We start from the raw sequence: 23,003 nt of genomic DNA on the forward strand, positions 1-23,003 counted from the left end.
AGTCATGTGGCCGAGACGTAGGGAAAAGAAAGAAAACAGGAAGCTGTGTAGAGTCGCAAAGCGATAACGTGTTGTATTTGGAGTGTATTAGATATGGAATTGTTAACTAAAGTTACATTTGTATCAGCATGCTTATTTGCAGAATGGGCTGTTACTTTTATTGGCGTTGCAAACTGCTCTATTTCCCCCTCAGAGATGAGTGCACTGAAGCTGCCACCAGCAGTCATTCCTGTATCACAGAAGAGCACGCTGGGATCCTTCTACTCTCTCAGTCTTTCATCTGCATTTCCAGAGGACTTGGAAGTCAACGAGTATTGCACTGAACTGCTTCGCATCTACGGGCAACGCTACGTGACTTTGGCGAACTGCCTCGTGACTTATGCACGACCTGTCAGAATCTGTCAGAACTGTTACACTGGCTTCAACAGTCTGGAGGACATTTATAAAAACATATCATCTGACCAGGTAGGTGCTCATTCCAAGTCGAAATGTCCATTTCTAACAACAAAGTGCATATACATTTTGGTTTGAAGGTTGACAGAATTCCCACCTCATGTCTCGTGATTGTGTGTGTTCACTGTGTTTCACCACACCCGACTCACACTGTCTCTGGAATACTTTAGTATGCTTAAAGAGCTATTTTTAGTTATTTTATCATAAACCAAGTCTATTTAAATAGTTCAAATATGTACACATGAACATGAACATACACATCAGTATCATATTATCATTAAAAAAGCAATGTCAATACATACTGTCTGCTGTATTGTATGTTTTTTTTATTTTTTGTCATTATACAAGTTATTATTATAAAATCAGTTAGGGGGACTGCAGCTGTAGAAGTTAATGCAAAATACTTTATTATGACTTGTTGTCCTCATAGTCTGGCCCTGGAAATGTCAGTTGCCATGACAGCCTGATGCGTTCTGATAGGTTGATGCTGCTCTATACCCTCTTCATCAAATTAAATGAGATCTGGACATCAGCAAAATGCAAGTGTAAGTAACATAGCCTAAATTTTTGTAGGTTCAATTAAAACTGGCATTAGGCTGCATGCTTCCCTTAAGCATGTTTCTTTCATTTTCACTCTTAAAGGGATAGTTCACCCAAAAATGAAAATTCTGTCATCATTAACTCACCCTCAAGTAGTTCCAAACCTGTATGAATGTCTTTGTTCTGCTGAACACAAAGGAATATATTTTGAATAAATTTTGTAATCAGGCTGTTTTGGGGCTCCATTGACTTCCATAGTAGGAAAAAAATACTATGGATCTCAGTGGTGCCCCAGAACTGCTCTGTTTCCCACATTCTTCAGAATATCTTCCTTTGTGTTCAGCAGAACAAAGACATTCATACAGGTTCAGAACTACTTGAGGGTGAGTTAATGATGACAGAATTTTCATTTTTGGGTGAACTATCCCTTTAACCAGATGATATACTTATCACCACTTGTTGCAGTATGAAGAAATTGTGCCAGTTTTATGGGTTTTTTTTATTTAGTTATGATTATTTTGAGAATAATTCTAATATTTTTTGCTCATTAGATTGTCTGACTGAAGATCATGAGGCTCTTTCCAATGATACTCTTTACTTCATGGCCACTCTGAATCAGTCACTCTCCTGTTTTGAACAATATCAGGTATTATCAAATGTCTTATACAGATAGGTACAAGCTCAGTTAAAACAAATGACTAGAGTTTGAGAGTATCCTATTCTCTTAATAGAGGAACCGCACTGAACTGTGTAAAGAGTGCAAAACCTCATACAAAAGGTTGAACGAGGTCTATGGTAGAATGGAGAAAAGCCAAACACTCTGCATTGATTTAGAAGACGCAGTGAGTATGCACTAATATACACAAACCCTGTTATTTGATTCAAACACAGTCCTAAGTTATCAAATTAAGTTTTATGATGTCCTACATCTGTGCAAACTAAAGGCTGGAATACACAATACGACTTTTGTCCAAAAAAATTTGCTTCAATTTGCAGTCTGGACGAGTTGACGATAGTTGCCAAAGTCAGAGCCAGTCTTCAGATTTTGGGCAGTTGGAATTGTTATTATCCAGATGGAGAAAATCAAACATATTTTACAAGCTGTTCAGATTTGGAGAAATTTAGCAATGCATCACTTTGCTCACCAATGGATCCTCTTCAGTGAATGGGTGGCGTCAGATGACTGTCACACGACTCCGTCCATCAATTAACGTCTTGTGAAGCCAAAAGGTGCATGTCCATAATACATCATAACGCTTCCTCCAGTAAAAAAAAAAATCCTCTATTGTACATTAAAATCCAGCAACACATTTGTTTAGAACCGAGGATCCATTGGCGACCAAGCAAATTTAAATTTTTGGAGGAACTATTCCTTTAAAAGTGGCGTAGTGTATTCCAGACTTTACAGACAGTAGGAACACCAAGGTTATTGGTTTCATTTCCAGGAAATGTATTAAAATCCATTACAAAGTGTATATCTAAAATTACTTTTCCTTTGGAAAACATTAATGTAATATAACACACTAATCCAACAAAAGCCATTGGTTTTTTTTGGTACAATGTATTTTAGATTTTTTGTCTACTATTATTATTGTCGTCTACTATTATTTTCTTCTATAAATAAATAAATAAATAAATGTTTGTTGGTATAGTGTGAACCAGCCTTAATGGTAGCAGATTATGATAGAATTGAGAATTGTGATATCAGAATTGTAGTATAATTACCTTGCTTACTTCTCAGATGAACATGACACAGCACCTGTGGAGTAAAAAGTTTAGTTGCTTGTTACCTCGGGAGGAGACGGTGTCTGTCATTGCAGTGTCCAGCTTCATGCTCTTCCTCCCGGGCATCTTTTACTTAAGCAGCTTCCTGAACTCAGAACAAAAGAAGCGTAAGCTTATACACCGTAAGTAACTTGCCTAGCCTTGCAAATGATCTCTCTAGAAGGTTTAAGTAAAAGGGCAAAGGTCTTTGCTAGTGTTAATTGTGCATGCTTGATCCTTACTGCTTTTGATTTCATGGTCAATCACTTTCAGACAGTATTTAACCAAGCAGTCTCAAACACTAATTTTAGCATCTTTCAAAGCATGTAGAACACACTGTGTTTGTAATGCTCTGAGCAGTGTCCGACTTCAATGTTAAACTGTGCATTGAATATTCCGTTGCATCTCTTGCCAGTTTAGTTCTAATCTATTCCCTCATCCTGATCCACAGCCAAAAGAGCCAAGTCCAGCAGCAGCCTAATGAATATCCAAGACAAATTCAACTGAGTGGAGATGAGGGGAGGAAGGGACGAGAGGGCACTGAATCTTTGGTTCACTTCTCCAGCTAAACCAACAGGCACTTTCAGCATGGATGGGTAGGGTTCACATCTTCTCCTGGACTCCAAGCACACCCGGGATCAAAGACTTTATGATGCTCTACAGATGCTGTATTTACATTCTATTTAAATCTGATTTTTTTTTGCACGATTTGTGATTTGCACTATTGATTTAAATAACGCCAATTGCAAGTTTTACTGATAATTCTACTGATTAGTGATGATTTCAATAATTACAATGGATGCTAGTATTATATTACTGTATTTAAGGTATGATGGAGATGTGATCCCGAAAGAGGGACATTTATCTTGTACATTAGACTGGTTATGCTGCATTTTTACTGCACTAACAGACCATGTTACATTTTATATTCTCTATTTTCCTAGGACTAGGTAATAACAAATTCACACACACACACACACACATACACACACACACACAGAGTACATGGCAATGGTACCACTTCTGGAAGCACTCCATGTGCATTAGAGAAAGATCTTGTAACAAATACTTTATTCGGGGTCAAAGGTGTATGCAGTGAGTAGAGGAGAAAAGTAAAGGATGGAAGAGGCAACATGAAGCCTTTTTAGATAGTCGATGTGCCTGTTTACTTCACTTTTTGTTTTACAATGGATTTGCCATAGTCTTCCCTCATTGTGTGGTTATATACTATACTGTCAGATATTTAATGAACACACCAATTATTCTTAACAAGATAGACATGGAATAGGAAAGCTTAATTAATAGTGATACATCAGAGAGATCTTTCAGCATCGGATGTTGACCATAGCATTATATGAAGTAAAGTGTTATTTTGTATACTCTGAATGCAGTAAGGTTTATTCATAGAATATTTGCATGTTTCTATAGTTGTAAAATAGTTTTCAATTCAAATAGCTTCCTCATACCTCTATTTTAATTTTGCTTAGCTCCTAAAGCCTTCCTTGGTGCAATTGACAGGCTTGTTGTGTTCAGGGTTACGTGGACTTTCCTTGGATTGCAAAGCGCCTGTTTCCCAAGTCATTAGCAGCTAATCTAAATGTAGGATAAAGTTACTTGGCCGATTAATCATAACAACACATCCGTTAAGCTGCATTGGCTTTTTGGTCTTATGGAGCCAAGCCATCACACTACCTGTTAAGCGCATTTCACTTGATTTATCCAATCATATGATCGTACAGGAAGATATGGGGAAAAATAGCCTTTTCATTTGTGGCTGCAATGAGTGCAATGTCTAACAATAACAATAATGACAGCTTTCATCCCTGCAATGCCAGATCTGTTGGTGAAAGTCATTACTCCTGACCTGACTGCCAAATGTAGCAACCAGGCGAATTTTACGGTCACGTGTTTGAGGAACTGACGCAAAAGCTGAAATACCTTTTGAGATGTATGATCCGAGCCTTACTTTACCAGACAAGAACCTTAGAGAGGATGAGGGGGAACTGGTGGGGAATATGAGATTATCCGTTATCACGTTTTGCCCTGGTAAGAATCGGAGCAGTGACTTTGGACCTTAAGCAGTGAGCCCATTATGAAATATCCCTGAGCCTGAAACTCAGCAGGGACTGATCCAACAAACCTTCAAAGTAGCTGCTGCATTGTTTAAAAGTTGCCATTAGGATTTTGGATGACTTGCCATTATAAATCATTTTTGTGTGCTGATTGATTACTTTGTGATCTTTTAGAAAAACTTGCATACTAACAAGAGTCTGATTTTATTTTCACGTTTTGTAAGGCTGTAAATTTATTATGAATAATAAAAAGATAACTTATTCTAAAAAGGCTTTTTTTATTGTACTTTTTTTTTTTTTATTGCTCATATGTATTGTTTATTTAGTATATTTTGTATACAGCATGTTTAGCAATGTGAGTTCTTACCACGCTTTTTATAATAACCCCTCTGGCTTGTTTCCAAGCACCATAATCTACCCAAAGGAGCTTTAATAGGTATTGACTAAGAAAATCATTCTTTTATGTGTTTATTTTGAAAATGTAATTTTGTAATTTGATTCCATGTCAGTCACCCTCTGCCTTTTAATTATTAAAATTCACAATAATGCTTGAAAATTGTAACATTTAAAAATTGTATCAAATTGAACATTGACAGTAGTGTGTATGTATATGTCCGCATACGTTATTTTGTTTCTTATGTTAAAATTAGTACAGGTTAGATAAAATATTGCAAAACATGACATTTAATCTATCATATAAGATATAAGGTCAAATATTACGTTGGGGTAAAAAATCTCAAAGGACAAGTAATCATGTGGTGTTTTAGGCAGCAAGAAAAAGTATGCAGTGTTTGACAACTAGCTGATAGATAAAAATTTGTATAATAGCAATATAATAAATATACTACAATTTTTGTATAATGGCATCTAGGATATAAATTAGATGCTTTAAATTGATCACAAATTAGGTTTACTTATCAAATTTGTATTTCTTGTGCATCCTTCATTTCTCATTTTTGTTTTATATATGAAATTTAAGGTTCCTTCATCTACTGTATATAAATCTGCTCTGTCATCAATCACATACTTTCTGTATAACTTTGATAGTTATGTAAACTTTTTAAAGCTGTCAATTAGCTAAAGTTGAATATGGTGCTTTGTTGAAGAAATATAGCTTTATAATTAGAGAATTCTCACTTAAGAGCCAACATGTGTTGCTGTATGAAAGGGGCCATTATGACCTCATAAGGGTCAAAGTCTGAAGATCATGGGATTATGGTATTGTGATTATAGAATCACTTCATCACAGTGGTCACTTAGCACCGCTGATGGCTACAGAGCTCTCCAATCCTGCCTCTATTTGCTGCTGATCATTCTTAAATGTTCCACCCCATTACAAAGGTCGTACGAGAGGTCAGCTGGAGGAGACATCGCAGATGCTGATTGGTGTGTCAGAAACCTAAGGTGGATGACTTCAGTTCCCTGTAGCTTCTTTTAATAAGACAACAGGATCACAGTCGGCAAGACTTACACAGACCCAGGGGGTCTGGCAGAATAAGAGCTTTTGAATAACAGGCCATGGCATAAGGGCAGAAACATCTGACCCTGTTGGGCACCCCTGTCCACTCATCTTTGGGTACAGTGCGTGGCCCATCAGCTGGATAAGACGGATATAATGCCTCTTGAAGAGAATAATCGAGAAGATTTCAGGGAGGCAATACATGGCCACTGTGGAGCTTCGTCTTCATCAATGATGAGCTGCATTCATTTCTAAAATTAGTTTGGCATCTGAATAACTCGGTACAACAAAACAGAAACCAGTGGATAAAATAAATCGTTTGCTTCACTAAAGGCCTATATTAATGTTCAAGATGCTAACTAAAGGTTTGCTAATGGTAATGTTTGTTTACTCTCTATTTTGTGTTAATACTGAACAACTTTACAATTGTATAATATCTTAAACTGTAAGGTAAGAAAGGAAATAGTCCACATGTTAATAGTTAACATGCAAATATACTAATTTTAGGTTTGACTACATGTCCTAAATGCACTAGGATCATGAAAACACATATTTAAGATTTATGGAACTGACCTTTATTTTACTATTTCTATAACAGAGTATCCATTGGTAAGATGCTAACTGTAAACGTAAGTTTTAAAATAACCATGCCACTCATTGTAAAAAGAACATTTACTGAATATATTTGGGCATGAAACAAAAATAAATGTCTTAATTTCCATGCAACTTGTTATAGTTGATTTTTATACAGATTTGTGGCCTTATAGTGCATAACCTCCGTGTAATAATGTGTAAATTAAGATGAGGGGTCGTGACCTGCACAATTACTCCCTGCATATTTAACTCTGTCTGATTAACGCAGGATGGTAAGAGCATCTCTCAAGTCTGAAGCAAGCAGTCTCATCACTGTAGCTCTTATTTGTTTTTTTGTGTGCTGCCATCATCATTCAGGTCAATGGTTATTGAGGAGGGTTTGAGCATGATCACTTCCTCACATTTTGTTCTCTCTCATATCAGCAAACACACTTGATGTTTTTCTCTTTTTCGTAAATTATATGGAATTTATCAACAGTTGATCCATTGACTATCTACATGGAGATAAATCATACACCAGGTTCATAGTATTCCTCTGGTGCCATCTATCGATGGAATATGATTTTAAGCCACACTTGCTTAGTGAGTGAACAAAATATTGAGACTAGATGTGTTCATGCCATCATTGCTAAAAAAAAACAAAAAAAAAACTCATAAGCCAGACTATGTTGGTTTGCTGGTCATTAGGCTGGTTTTATCTGGTCACTCTGGGAGTCCAGGATTTTGACCAAATACCTGCTTGTCCAGAGACCAGCTTAAACTAGATAAGACCACCCAACTATCCTAGGCTGATTCAAGATTTTTTCTGCCTAAATTTGCCTTGTTTGTAAAACAAGTTCCCAAGCAAAATCCACTGAAGGCAAACCACACTGAAATCAAGCACATTTATTCAGTATTTGCCATGAGAGGGCGACATTGCAACACTGAATCCGAAAAGCATGGCGCTCGAAACATGTATCGCGTTTTTGTTAGCAGACAGCTATGATGTTGAAGATTTGTTATATTTCAAGAAAAATGCAACTTGCAATCGTCGGAAAGTAAGGTGAAGAAAACTGTATTATATATATATCTCCAATGTTGCTCTATTTGTTAAACAAACAGCACGGTGCCTCTTTTAATGCGCCGTTTATTCACTACAGCTTGCAAGTGTTTGACTATTGGAAATATTCCTTCAGTTGTCCAGCCTGTTGAAAATCCATCTTAAACTGGTGATATTTTGAAACGTGGTTGCTGGTTTACTACCTACAATGTACCAAAAACAGCTCGATTATATAAGTTAGCTGTTAATTGAAGATCACCGCTAGCTAGAAACCAGCAACCAAAAAGCTGTTTTTATTTTCAGCTGATGCAACTAATTATTTTGACATTAATTTATATTTCAATAGAATGAAGTTGAAAACTGAACCAAGTGATGGCCTGCAAAGGTAAGATGATCCACACAGTATAAGAAAGATGCTGTTTATAATGCACATTGGATAAATGCTTTAACATTATTTTGTTTCACATGCCAGAGAGGATGACAAAATAAATATTTTCAATACCGTGCTGCAAAGCTTGACAATAAGTGATTTTAAGAGTCATTTCCAGCTGACGCCATCTCAAACTGAGGTACTTTAGTTCATGCTGGTCCTGTTTTCTGCTAATCTCCTTTGTGTTTTGTAAAACAAAATAGTTATTTTTGTGTTTGTAGGAGTTGGTACGGCAGCTGGCACCTTGTAAATGGACTGCCATTAGGCAAGAGGGATGGACAGTGTGGCATGCAGTGCTTGCTAGTCTGTGGGCTCTTTCTACCCAAGAGTCTTACCACAGTGTGGCAAACCGTTTCCACATCACAGAGTCACTCATTTGTGATCAGCTGGATGAGTTCTGTACCCTTGTTACCAGTAATTTGGCTAATGAAATTCACTGGCCGCACGGGGAGGTAGCGGAAATGTCCGTGGTGGGGTTCCTTTCTACTGTGGGGTTACCAGATACTCTCTGTGTAGTAGGAACGTGTTTCATTCCTATTGAGAAACCTACAGATGTGCCAGATCCAGAGGTATATAGAGACGCAGGGGGGTCATATTCTGTAAAACTCATGGCTTTTTGCAACCACAAAGGTCGCTTTACCTACGTGTCTGCAGAGCACCCTAGAAATTGGCATAACTCAAGAGTCCTGTCAGCCACGGAGGTTGGAAAGGCATTGCAGGAAAACCCTGTGGCTCTGCTACATGGCAAACACATCATTGGCAATTCCACATTCCCACTGTCAGAGCACTTTCTGACTCCATTCCCTGATTATGCAACACTAGGACAGAAAAAAGTATGTTATAACCAGAAAGTGCAGTCATCTCTTGCAGTGGCACAAGGCTCCATCCATACTCTGAGATCTGCTTTCCAGAGGCTCAGATGTCTGCAGAAGCATTCCGTTTGCCAAACCAGTTTAGCTGTGAAGACCTGCTGTATTCTATACAACATGTTCCTAGAAATGTATAATGTTTCAGTGGACTGCATCGGGGACGATGCAACCCAAAAACCTTTCCATGAACTACGCTATGGACACTCTGGAAGTCTTGGTGGAATATCTAAAAGACAAGACATTGCAGGCTCACTTGGGCGAACCACTAAAAAAAGAAAATATATGTACAGTTAGTTTTGAAAAGTAATGTTGCAGATGATAATGAATACAACATGTTTGATGATAATGAATACAACAAAATGTTCTAATTTAATTTATAAGCTGACGGTTAATCACTGTAGTATGTATATTTTATGTACAATTATGTTATATGTTGGAGTCGTCATAATGCATACGTTAAATTACAAAATCAAGAAGGACAGGTGTTTGTATAATAAAACCATATTCTTCATAAGGATCTAAAGTTGCAAATGATTTAAAACCAGGGTCTTCAATTAGGGGTCTGTGAACCGGTAACCTGTAAAACAGGATTTCCGCTATGTATTCTATGCGTTATTAATCCATTATGCAGCATGTATGTTCATTGAAAGTTATAACACAAAATGCTATTTAAAAAATCTAGTTACAACCACAGATCTATATATAATGTTCTCTATTATAGATCAGTGGTTACAACTATATTGGAGTCCTTGGGTTGGCTAAGAGCCTGTTTAAGGGGTCCCTAAATCTGTACAGGTTAAAAAACCCTCGTTATTTGAAAAAGAAAGAAAAAAGTGCACATAAAAAGTACGAGTTGTGTGAAAACACGTACTCCAGTAGAGCGCATGCGTAGAACACGTACACTGCTAGGCGCACAGTTTTTCAGAACTTCGACAGCAAGCGGCGAGGAGTTATTAAGACGCCATAATAAAGGTCCAAGTCATATTGAATGTGGAAGTCCACTCATTCTTTATACTACTCCCAATTTGAGTGCAGCACAATAAAATAACATGCGTTTTTAAAAATGCCTACCGATTTTCACACGGTCAGTGCTGGCAGCCAGTCGTAATAAAATAATACGAAAAGCTTTTATTTTGAAAAGTATCGCTATCGTGGCAGAAAGTGTGTAGATGCTGGCTTCCCTCTCATCATATGTGACTAGTCCTGCTACAGTGGAGCGACTCATAAGGCGGCAGAAAAAAATCGGGGTTTAGAGCCGCTGCGAAATGGCTGGACAACAATTTCAGTACGACGACAGTGGCAATACCTTTTTCTATTTCCTCACGTCTTTTGTGGGACTAATAGTCATCCCAGCCACCTATTACCTCTGGCCCCGGGATCAGAATGCGGGTAAGGCCCATATGCTAATACACAGAAACATGTCGCTTGATGATCAGCACTGAAAACCAGATTGCCACCTCTGTGAGGAATATTTTCTGACATTGCAGTAACGTTATGTAATAAAACAAATCCCGAAGGTAAATCTAGTAAAGTCATTAAGGGCTCGTCTGATTGTTGATACGTAGCATTAGCAGCTGACCCCCACTCAGCTTAACTTAACTAACTTACTTCCAATATTTTTAAATGCCAATTATGGATCATAATGCCAATACTTATAAAGAATAAATGTAGGCTATATTTGATTATTACTAGCATCAAACGCATGCTACCTACGTTTAATGTACTGGTCATCCGTTTAATATAAGCTTTTTTCGTATGTCCTCGTTTGTTTACATTGACAAATATATTTCTTTAAGATAAGCTGATCTGATCATATAACGGTCGTCATTGATCATTAATTGTGTCTTTTCTGTCTGCATGGCATGCCACTCATTTTCAGCACGTGTTATGAAATGTTGCAAAAGTATCTGTTTATTTAGCTGCTCATGGTGGTATGTTCACCATCTTGTGAATTACACTCTCATGAACTGCACTTTTACATGCACCAGATCGACATGCTATTCAATTTAAAGTCAGTCGAAGTTGATCAAATTCACAATAAATGAACCCATATTTGCAGACAATGATTTCTAGATTGCAGACTACAATAGAACAAAACGACTGATTTAGTATTGACAATACAAATGTTCATTACAATTAAACACTTAAGGAGAAATACAATATGTAAATAAATGAATAGTTGTATATAAAGTGCAAGATATTCAGTTGTGCTAATAAGTATGTAGTGTGCGCAATAACACAATCACAAGAAAGGCTCATAGGTTCTTGGTTTTTATAAGCCTTTATGGCTCAATATTTTCCTACCAGACTGAAAACACAAAAGTTATTTTGTGCATGTGTGTATAAAACCCTTCAAATATTTAATAAAGAGAGTTTTATTGCACACAAATCCATGTTTCCTGTTATATAACTATAACATTTTGGCATGCTTTGAGGCAGCTTTCCTAATCTAGCTCACAATGTAAGAGTGTCACGTTCAGGTAAAAATAAAAAGGTTTTGCAGTACCTCACTAACTAAAAAGTAACAGTACTGTCATGTTTTTTAGACATGTTAATATTATTACTTTGTATAATTTACTATCAAAAAAATACAATTGCACAGTACTGAGTACTGTTTTGGCAGAATTTGTGTGTTTGCACGGTGGTTGTGAATTAGATTGCACAATGCTGATTTTTTTCTCATTGTCTGTTATGTGAATTAATTCACAGAACAATTAAGGCTGAAGAGTTTACGACGAGTTCATGGAAGATGTCTGTGGTATCACCTTCGGCTTATGAAATCACAGCAGAGCATTGTTCCAACACTTAAGTAAGTGATTATGTTTGTGTAATTAGTAAAAGGCGGTTTAGGCGAATTAATCTCATTTAGCTCATTGTGCCTACTGTTGTTATGACCCACTGCACTTGTGTCCTCTCTGTTTGCTGTTTGTAAGCATTTAGTTGTGAAATAGTTGCAATTTCAGTAGGTTTCTGGAGTTGTGTGTGTGTATACAAAATTAATTGGACAACAGGATCTGTCTAAAATGATGCAAAATGCTAAAAAATAAAAAAATAATAATTTGATTTTTATGAACGTTAAGTATATTGAAGGACAAAAACATATTTTATATTAATTATTACCTTGTATTAAGCACTTGGTTTTCTGGAAATTCTTGTTTTTAACTATTAGTTCATTATTCTTTTTCAAGGGTCTTGCAACAGAGATAGTTTTTTTTTTTATATATGATTCATGAATTTTCAGACGAGTCAAGAAACATTTGGTTGTGATGGTCTGATTTATTTATTTTTCATATTGCTGTGGCACCTCCCAAAGTGGTCGAAATGCAGGAAATTATGAAATTCTTCTGCATGAAAATGACTTAAGACACTCGTCAAAGCTCTGCTCCAACTATGTAAAGAACAAAGCTTGCATCAGATGTGTGGAGTATTCAGAAATACCCTGTCTTTCATGATTTAAATCTGCTGTTTTTGCTGTTTAGTCACCATGATGTATTGTAGCTGCTGTCTATTTTAATGCAAATTTTGGTTCCATCTAAAAATGTACTTCTCTGTCATCTTAGAAAAGCAGCCCTGTTGTTTGGGTGGGTAGTATTTCTTCTCCTGGCCTATAAGGTGTCTAAATTAGATCGAGAGTACCAGGAGTATAACCCCTATGAGGTCCTCAAATTGGAAGCAGTAAGGGCACCTTTCTTACTTCTTTTTTTTGAGAATCTTGTTCTTTCACATTTAAGTTTTTAAACTGCTGCTCCTCAAGATTAATATATCCATTATGTTTTTGTTTAGGGAGCATCTGTTGCTGAGATTAAGAAGCAGTACAGAGTACTGTCTCTGAAACACCATCCTGATAAAGGCGGAGATGAAGCCATGTTCATGAAGCTTGCTAAAGCTTACTCAGCGTAAGACTGATGCAACCACCCGATTTATTTATTGTTACCTTTCACATTTAATGTCATGTTATTTATAGCAGTTGCCAACTCATTTTTCTATGTGGGTTGGTGTTGGTATTGCAGTGTGTAATCAAAGGTGCAGCACAATACAATTCATAAAAGCTTTTTATAAAAATGTCATCCACTGTGCCAGAATTAAACACTTAATCTTCTTAAAGTAACAATGCAGTATATCAATATTGCACCGCATGTAACCATCCGGGTTTTTAAAATTGTTGTCCACACTGATGCTTTCTCACAGATTAACTAATGAGGAATCACGGAACAACTGGGAGATGTATGGCAACCCTGATGGCCCAAGAGGTGACAGTTTCTTTAACTTGTTAACTTATTTCTAAAGAATTGCTCTGTCAGTATTACCTGTGCTGAAAATTCATCATTATTCCTTATTTCTCTGTATTCCATTTTACTCTTGATCAGTGACGAGTTTTGGAATCGCTCTTCCTGCATGGATTGTTGACCAGAAGAATTCCATGCTGGTATGTTCACCTACTCATTTTTTTACAGCTGGCAGTTAAGTTTTGACCACATTTTAAATGTCATTTAATTACATAAAGGCCCCAAGAATGCAATAACTTGCTAAATGTGTTGGCTTGTGCCCTTCACAGGTGCTGCTGGTCTATGGGTTGGCTTTTATGGTTATTCTTCCTGTGGTTGTGGTAAGCTTGTCTTCTTATCAATAACTTTGATATTAGATATAATTAAAAACATGTTTGGGGTTAGTAAGTTTTTATTTTAAGTTTTTTTTTTGTTGAGCGAAATCTCTTATGCTGACCCAGATAATTGTTGTAAAATACAGTTATACATGTATCATTATAAATGTCTTTATCAGTTATGATAAATTGAATGTGTCCTTGCAATATAAAAGTATCAATTACTTTAAAAAAAGCTTATTGACCCCAAACTTTTAAAAGGTATTGTGCCTTGTTGGATCTTTTCTTACAAGCATTTTGGAAACCATAGTATAGAAACCTTTTCAGTTAATTGATATTCTGATAAACCCAATAGTAATGTGCGTTTTTGTTTAGGGCACATGGTGGTACCGCTCCATCCGCTACAGTGGTGATCAGATTCTCATCAACACCACACAGCTTTTCATGCACTTTATGTACAAAACGCCTACAATGAACATGAAACGTAAGTTGAAGAAAAATGTTATGGTCCTTTAGATCCTTTAGATTCTGCAGACTAAGTATTTTCTCTGTTTGACAGGATTGGTGATGGTGTTGACGGCAGCATTTGAGTTTGATCCTCGTAGTAACAAAGAGGCCATTATAAGACCAACAGACAACATAGAAGTTCCCCAGGCAAAATGTTCAAACATATGTATTTTGTGCCAATGATTTAGATTGGATAATGGTTCAAATTTAATGCTTGTTTTGTGTTCCTTTGTGCAGTTGATTCGGGAGCTGGGGAACATTAATGTAAAGAAGAAGGAGCCTCCGTTCTGCTATCCTTATAGCCTGAAGGCACGAGTCTTATTACTTACGCACCTTGCTAGGATGGATGTTTCTGAGAACATTGAGGAGGGTATGCATTCTCACACACGCACACACACCTCTCAAGTGTCAATATTTAATCCTGTAGGACAATTAAACGCCAACTACCTGTCTAATGCAATTCATTTAATTTATGAATTTACAAAGGCTTTCAAGAAATACATTGCAAGTATGTGTGATCCCTGGGAATTAAATCCATGACCTTGGTGTTGCTAATGCCATGCTCTGCCAGTTGAGCTACCCAAACAAAATATTCATATAAAACGGCTAATTAATTCACATTAATATCTTTTGCAGATCAAAGGTTTGTGGTGAAGAAGTGCCCTGCTTTACTACAGGAAATTATCAATGTTGGCTGTCAACTTACTATGATGGCAACCAGTAGAGGAGGTAATTAATGTTATGATATAATTAATGCAAATATTTTTTTCATTAATATATATATACACTATCATTCAAAAGCTTTTATTCAGCAAGGATGCATTAAAGTGAGCAAAACTCACTTTAATGCACTAGACACTAAAGACTACATTGTTACAAAAAATAAAAAAAATCTAATAAATGCTATTCTTTTGGACTTACTATTTTTCAAATAATTAAAAAAAAGTATTACAAATTCCCCAGAATTTTAAGCATCACAACTGTTGATGATAATGTTGATGATGACAATTGACAATAAGAAATATGAGCTGAGAACCAAATCAACATATTAGAATGATTTCTAAAGGATCATGTGACACTGAAGACTGGAGTACCGGGGAAAATTAAAATTTTTTAATGTATTAAAATAGAGTCTTATTGTGTTTTTCATCATGCATCCTTGGTGAGCATAATCAGCTTCCTTCAAAAACATTAAAAATCTTTTGAAAGGTCGTGTATAATATGATACATGATTAAAAAGGGGTGGTGATGGCGCAGTGGATAAGACACATGCCTTTGGTGTGAGAGACCCGGGTTCGAATCCACTGTGAGACACCAATGTGTCCCTGAGCAAGACACTTAACCCCTAGTTGCTCCAGAGGCGTGCGACCTCTGACATATATAGCAATTGTAAGTCGCTTTGGATAAAAGCGTCAGCTAAATATGTAAATGTAAAAAAGGTTTTTGCTAATGTTGGATTTTGTAGGGCTTCGGGCTCCCAGGCTGACGTCTATAGAGAACTGCATGAAGTTGTCTCAGATGGTGGTTCAAGGACTGCAGGAGGCCAAATCTCCTCTGCTGCAGCTGCCCCATTTTGAAGAGGAGCATCTCCGATACTGTATCTCTAAGAAGGTACATCTTTCTCAAAGGCGTTGCAGCTCACAGAAGGATCCGTTAAAACAATTGTTTGATACCTCAGTTGTTATGCAAAAACTGTTTTCAGATCTTCTAAATATGGCTCATCTCTCTTCAGTATAAGGTACGGACATTGCAGGATCTGGTCAGTCTGAAGGACTCTGACAGGAGAAATATGCTGAGATTCCTTGGGGAGGAGAAGTATGAGGAGGTCCTCGTTGTCCTCGGGAGCTTTCCCTATATCAACATGGAAACCAAACTTCAAGGTGAGATTGTTCAGCATTGCTTGAATACTCATAGATTCAATAAAACGCATTACGTGTGATTTAAACTCTGTGTATGTTTCATTGCTCCATAGTGTTGGATGATGAAGATAGCAATAACATCACGGCAGGATCCATTGTCACAGTTACGGTCACCTTGACAAGGAAGAGAATGTCTGTAAGTAGTACATTTGCGAGAATATCTCAAGTCAAGTTGAGCTTTATTGTCAGGAGACAGGCTCATATCTCATGAGCCTATCTAGATGTTTAGTTGAGGGGTGAGGGTGTAATGCTATTCAAACACAGCAGTTGGATTTATAAGTTATGTATATATTATGCAAAGTAACTATAATCATGGAATGGCACATCTTGCAGTTGCAGCTCGCATCCATAAGAGGTCAATGCTGAGCTTCTTTTTTTTTTTAATGCACAATAACATTGTACTAAATTTTTGTTTGTGTTTAGGAGATGTTTGAGAAGGAGGAGGAAGCACCACCACCTACTGAAGAAACTAATGTAGAGGAGGTAGTAATGTTTTCGAGCTAAATGTTCATCAGACATAATTTAATAGTGAATTCAAAATGTGTATTTACATCTTGTTATTTGTTCATTACGATGTCTAAAAGTTTATGAATATTATTTTGTACTTTGCAGCAAGGAGATGCCAAAACAAACAAAACAAAAGTTTGGCAAAATAAGAATAAAGGAGCTAAAAAAGCTGCCAAGTCCAAAAAGAAGAAACTGACTAAGAAGAAACCAATCACCCAACAGCAAGCAAAGGGAGACAAGGCCAAACAAGCCAATGGCAATGTGGCGGGAAATGTAAGGATTACAGAACTGTATATGTTCAATCTTACACTTTTAAAGAAACAGCCTTCAATTTTATTCGATATACACTACTATTCAAAAAAAGATTTCTTTTGAAAGAAATTAATACTTTTATTCAGCCAGATTACATTAAATTAATCAAAAGTGATAGTAAAGTCATTTACCCCGGTTCCACAGACAAGGCTTAAGCCTAGTCCCAGACTAAAATGTAAGTCTGAGCTGTTTAAACTGTAAGAAACTTTCACTGACTGATCTTAAAATATATCAGTGTCTTTGTTTTGTCTCAAGGTGCACACCAGTAATGCTTTTTTCTAAGGCACGTGTATAAAATTACTTAAGTCTCGTAATTGAACTGTCTTTGAAACCAGGCCTTAAAATGTTATAAAAGATTTCAATTTCAAATAAATCCTGGTTTTTGGAACTTAGGGGGAAAAAGTACTACAGTTTCCACAAAAATATGGAGCAGCACAACTCATTTCAACTTTAATATTAATAATAATAAAGTTTCTTGAGCACCAAATCAACATATTAGAATGATTTATGGCAAATCATCTGATTCTGAAGACTGGAGTAATGGCTGCTGAATATTTGGCTTTGCCAAAACAGGAAAAAAATTTATTTTAAAATATTAAAATAGAAAACAGCTATTTTAAGTTTAAAATATATTTCACAGTATTTACTCTATTTTTGATCAAATTAATGCATAAGAAGTTTGATTAAAATTATTTTAATGTAATAAAACAGAACAGAAGTGTATATTTATATCATATTCATTAATTTTAGTCAATTTCACTGATGCGCATTTTCTGCAAAATAATTGACAAAATCAAAAAATCTTTTGTCCAACTCCATGTGCTTTTATTTTGCTTCACAGGACGTTGCGGCTGCATCAAAAGCGGAAGAGGACGATCTCTCTGATAAAGGCAGTGAATCAGATGAGGCAGAGGGAAATAAGGACTCGGCCAGCGAGAGAGATGAGGAGAGTGACAAGCAGAGTGACACGGAGGTGGACGAGATTGCTGGAGATGACGAGGAGGTGTGTGTCATATCTCTTGGACGACTGACTGCTGATGGTAGCCATTGCAGTGCAACTTTCCATAACCATCATGTCTCTTCTGTAGGAATGGGAGGCACTACAACAGAGCATTCAGCGCCGTGAAAGGGCACTGTTGGAGACCAAGTCTAAGGTCACACATCCTGTCTACAGCTTGTACTTTCCTGAGGAGAAGCAGGAGTGGTGGTGGCTCTACATTGCAGATAGGAAGGAACAGACGCTGGTGTCTATGCCCAACCACGTGTGCACACTCAGAGACACAGAGGAGGTGAGGCGACATCCACCTGTTTGAGCTTTAACACACCTTTTTTTTTTTAATTCGGGAGAGTTAAAAGATGGAATAGAAAGAGGGAAATTGTGTTGCTCAATGGAGTGAAATTTTAGCTTTTACAAGATTCCTGGGCCTGGAAGTGTTTTATCTTAAAGTCATGGTAATTTGTGCAAAATTTGCTTAAAAATATTTTTATTGGATAGACAACCTTTTGTGTAAAGGTTGTGTAAAGTAAATTGTGCTTTCAAATCAAAGTGATATTTGATTTGCAAGCAGTATAATGCATTTTTGTATTTGCTATTATAGTTTTTATTAATGTTTTAAATACATTTTTATATTTCAATTTGTTTTTTGTTCTTTAAATGTTACTGTTTAGGTATTATTAAATATTTAGTTTTAGCTTTATCCCCCCCCCCCCCCCCCTTTAACATTTCTAATTTTATTTAATATACGTTTTTTTGTGTAATATTCATATTTAATTCAAATAACCAAAATGTTTTTAAAAGTTTTAGTTTAAAGTAACCCCATTTGTGAGTGAAGTGATTTGAATTTATCAAATTGGTTCACAAGATATTAATTAGTGAATCAGAGTAAATAGAGAACTTTTCCAGTAATCATAAATGACTTGTCATGGTAAATAATTACTATATTTTATTAATATTTTGAATCTGCTTTTATTTTTATATTTTCAGTTATTATTTTTATTTTTAGATCATTTTTAATACTATTATTTAGGTTTAATTTACTTTCATTTTTATTTTTAACTTTCTGCTCATTTAGTTACAAATGTTTTGCTTCAATTTAAATTTATTTCACTTAGTTTCAAAAGCAACCTTTCAAATTTTTTCATGTAATATGTATACTTTTTTCACTTTTTATTTCAAATAGCCAAACAACCAAATGCTTAATAGTTGTAGTTAACGGTTTGTGAATCAAATGGCGAATTGAATCAAATTAAATTAAAATCAAACTGGTTCAATCAGAATGATAATCACAAATGACTGGTTAATGAAAGTCAGTAGTGAAAAGGAGTGGGAGCCCAAAAATCTCTTTATTGTTCTTATTAGTCCATAATCATGACTGTTGGGATTGGGAGAGATTTTCAGTCAATTAATTTGGTGGATTTTTTTTTTTTTGGAAGTCTTACAATAGAAATACCAAGGCATTTAGAACTTGAATACATAATGGCAAAAACAAATTACTAGAATTAATTGCAATATGGTGTGCTGTCAATAAATTTAAGTAAAATGGGAAGATAATAGAATGAGTGAGTGTTTTACTGTGTGTGTGTGTGTGTGCGACTGGCTGAATGGTACTAGCTGCACAGTCTCCTGCGCAGCAGTTTTCCCCATAGCCTGTTGCCAGGCAACCTCCATACTGCAGTCTCTGTCTGGTTACAGAGCAGCCAGACGCCTGTCATAATTCTGTCTGACACAGTGAGTGCTTCCTCTCTGTGAGGAGCATGAGAATGCAAGGATGTAAACAAAAAGGGTCATAAATCACCCCATATCTCCCAATTGCTCCTCCATATTAGGTTTTGCTGAGTTGTGTAAAGTGACCAATGATTATCTAAACTTCCTGTTTGCCTCAGGTTGAACTGAAATTCCCTGCTCCATCCAAAACCGGAAACTATCAATATTCTGTGATTCTCAGATCAGATTCATTCATGGGATTAGATCAGATCAAGCCACTCAAGGTCAGTTATTTTTCTATACTCTCTTTTATTGGAAATATTTTCTTATTTCTATGTCATATTTTTCTAAAATATTTATGGAATATTTATAATGTTGTTGTTTTTTTTAAATAAAATATTGAATTATGTATTTATACATTTTATAAAATATTTTAAGATGAAGCATGTTCAAAGGTTTGGAGTTGATTCAAAAAAAATTTTTTTGATTTTTTTTTTTTTAAAGTCACTTTAAAAAAAATTCCAAGGCTGCATTTATTTGATGACAAATACAGTAAATTGTAATATTGTGAAATATTATTACAATTGAAAATAACTTTTCTATTTTAATGTTTTAAAATCTAATTTATTTCTGTGATGGAAGCTGATTTTTCATCATTATCCCTCAGTTTCACATGAGAAATCATTCTGATATGCTGATTTTGTAATCAAGAATCTGTGTAAATATCTTTACAAAATAACAGAAAATATGTATATTGTATACATCTTATTTACTATAACCTTTGTGATCCTAATTTGTAATTGTTTCAGCTGGAGGTTCATGAGGCAAAGGCCATAATGGATAACCACCCTCAGTGGGATATCCCAGAAACCGAGGAAGAGGAGGATGACCAGGAGGACAGTGATGGCATTGAGGAATCTGAGGAAGATGAAGAAGACAACGACTAAACCAGTCATTTCACGCAGACTTGAGCACAGCTCATACACCCATGTGCCCACTCATGCACACACACACACACACACGCACGCATACACACATGCTCCTACACACCCACATTGCCGGACCATTGCAGTCTTCTGGGCTGCCACACACCAGAGGCAAACAGGAGGCAAGGACATTGACGCCCCATGTTCCTGTTCAAAACACTCATGAATCACAAATCTGTCCTTTTATTTCGCCAATCAAAAATAAGATTTAAGGAACTGTTGGTTATCTTTCCCTGAGTTCATCCAGTCGTTATCGGTGGGCTGTCACAGTGGTTATTTGTGGGGTCCAGCTGTGTTTCGGATTCCTCTCCACTTGACGAAAAAGATGTCTGTCCAACCAATGCGTCGGAAAAATAAAAAGCAGAGTACCGCCGAAAAATCACACACCTCATGACTGTCATTTTTCAATGTCACTGTTTATGCTTCAAGGGTGTTTTCTACCTTATCATTTTGTAGTTTTATGTAGTTTATTAGATATCAAATTTACCTGGTGTTTCCACTTTTTATGAGGCTGTGTGATGTGTAATCTGGAGTGAGCATGAACCACAAGGACGTGGATGTGCGTTCTAAGCTTGAGCAGGAATGACGGGGTGAAGGGTGTACTGCACCACTGTGGGCTGCGTCTCAAATTGTCTCCATGGTCATGAACTGTGGAAGTCCAATACATTTAGAAATCTCACCTATCTTAACTTCTTCCAACTTCTCGTCACAAGCGCAGGTTGTCTCAGCCTCACGAAAAAAAGACTGCAGACATTCCACAGCCAGGTCTATGGTTTAGTCCTGATTTAACTCCTAATGTCGCTGCTGTTCAACAAATAAGCAGGTCAATATCAGATGGTTTCTTGCCACTATGTAATAACGTGGCCTATGTTTTTTGAAACCGTAGGACAATCCCAAGTTTTGGATTTTTCTTCCTCCCTGATTTATTCATCCCACTGACTTTTTAAACTGGAAACTGGAAAAACTCCCATTGTTGCTGAGTACAGTTGTTATAAGGAGAACATGTTGTATCCTGAACTTTTCCCATCAGTTACACTAATCTGTTGGCCATAGTGCAGCAAAACACAATTGGGGTTTTTTTAACCCCAAAATGATCAGACTCATCAACTTCTCTTTAGGATAATGTTTTTATCTGGTTTCTTTTGGAACTGAATGCCTCAATTGTAGATCATAGTTTAGCCCGTTTTCTTTTTTTTGTATTCATGTATAATTTTGTCTTGCATTCCACTCTCATCAAATATGAACACCTTATTCGATGTAGAGATTTCCTTGTGGCCACAAATATCGCAAATGTTTTGAAACAAAACATCAGTAATGGGAATAATTGAGGGTCAGGGTTTATTTCTTTTTTTTTTTGCAGGTTTTATGCATTTATGTTGGTTTTATGCATAGAGGGATGACAACAAAGCTCAAAATTAAGGGCAGGATTTAGCTTTTTTTGTGGATATGGTTATTTTTGTCCCATTTAAATGTTATTTTTGCACCAGTGAAAGGTCTGACAGCGTATTGGAAGTGCTGACTTAGTGGTTGTGAAAATATTAGTCTGATCTGTTTGTTTGTCAATTAGTGGGAGAGGTTAAGCTGACTGATACAAAATTATTTGAAATGTAGAAATGCACATGAAATGTAATCTCTGCATTTATGGTTAATTTTCTTTTTTGCTTGCTTTCTTTTAAAATCTTGAATTTATGACAGGAAATTGGATTTTCTTGTTTGTTCCCAATAGCTAATGTATGAATTTTATAGATAAATTTTGGAAAACTGCAAATGTCATTAGAAAATCTTTTACTTATTTTTTTCCCCCGTATGTTCATTAGCATAAACACAATGCAATCTTTACTGACAGAGGGAAAGTGTCATATTCTGGCTGCATGTAACACACATTCACAACCAGTTTTATCAAATTACAAGAGTTTTACAGATAAATAGACATTTTAGTATTATAGTTCCAAAAATACTGTAGCCTCATAATTCATGCTGTGTACAGAAAGCTGTGATTGAAGTGCACCGATTATGAGAAATCATGTCTCTACATAAACACACAGAGAAACTCACCGGCCAGAAAAGGGGTGAATTGCCTAGTAAACAGTATCTGCCACTTTTGTTTACAAGAAAACTGTCATTGCAAATGGGAAAATATATATTATTTGTATTTAAATAATTTCAAATAAAATAACTTTTTAAAAGATTTTCTTTTTGATTACATGATTGAATATTTCCACCTGAAACTCTATATTTCTTCGATAAA

General features: G+C 36.1%; 3 protein-coding genes across 4 annotated transcripts; all 3 read left to right on the top strand.

The window, feature by feature from the left end:
- Positions 1-5,380, top strand: LOC306843435 (osteopetrosis-associated transmembrane protein 1-like). Of its 2 annotated transcripts, none has more exons than XM_079374940.1 (6): positions 1-465; positions 884-992; positions 1,545-1,639; positions 1,725-1,835; positions 2,735-2,900; positions 3,209-5,102. In XM_079374940.1, the coding sequence occupies exons 1-6, from the start codon at positions 94-96 to the stop codon at positions 3,262-3,264; spliced, it is 909 nt and encodes a 302-aa protein (XP_079231066.1). In that variant the 5' UTR covers positions 1-93; the 3' UTR covers positions 3,265-5,102. The 2 variants fall into 2 exon arrangements, with proteins under 2 accessions (XP_079231066.1, XP_079231065.1); XM_079374939.1 differs by having other exon boundaries at positions 5-465; positions 884-998; positions 3,209-5,380.
- Positions 5,381-7,799: 2,419 nt separating this feature from the next.
- LOC306843445 (uncharacterized protein) lies at positions 7,800-9,736 on the top strand. Its single transcript, XM_079374961.1, has 4 exons — positions 7,800-7,924; positions 8,268-8,306; positions 8,394-8,490; positions 8,573-9,736. The coding sequence occupies exons 1-4, from the start codon at positions 7,821-7,823 to the stop codon at positions 9,512-9,514; spliced, it is 1,182 nt and encodes a 393-aa protein (XP_079231087.1). The 5' UTR covers positions 7,800-7,820; the 3' UTR covers positions 9,515-9,736.
- A 637-nt stretch (positions 9,737-10,373) lies between these two features.
- LOC306844267 (translocation protein SEC63 homolog) lies at positions 10,374-22,937 on the top strand. Its single transcript, XM_079376264.1, has 20 exons — positions 10,374-10,609; positions 11,930-12,029; positions 12,781-12,895; positions 13,004-13,116; positions 13,409-13,470; positions 13,588-13,646; positions 13,776-13,826; positions 14,196-14,304; positions 14,380-14,474; positions 14,565-14,697; positions 14,964-15,056; positions 15,793-15,938; positions 16,060-16,207; positions 16,300-16,382; positions 16,670-16,729; positions 16,859-17,026; positions 17,907-18,068; positions 18,154-18,354; positions 19,949-20,053; positions 20,579-22,937. Exons 1-20 carry the CDS (start codon positions 10,486-10,488, stop codon positions 20,714-20,716), a joined length of 2,265 nt encoding a protein of 754 aa, XP_079232390.1. The 5' UTR covers positions 10,374-10,485; the 3' UTR covers positions 20,717-22,937.
- The last annotated feature ends 66 nt before the right edge of the window (positions 22,938-23,003 follow it).

The sequence above is a fragment of the Barbus barbus genome (genome assembly GCF_936440315.1).
Source record: "Barbus barbus genome assembly, chromosome: 24".
Taxonomy (NCBI): Eukaryota; Metazoa; Chordata; class Actinopteri; order Cypriniformes; family Cyprinidae; genus Barbus; species Barbus barbus.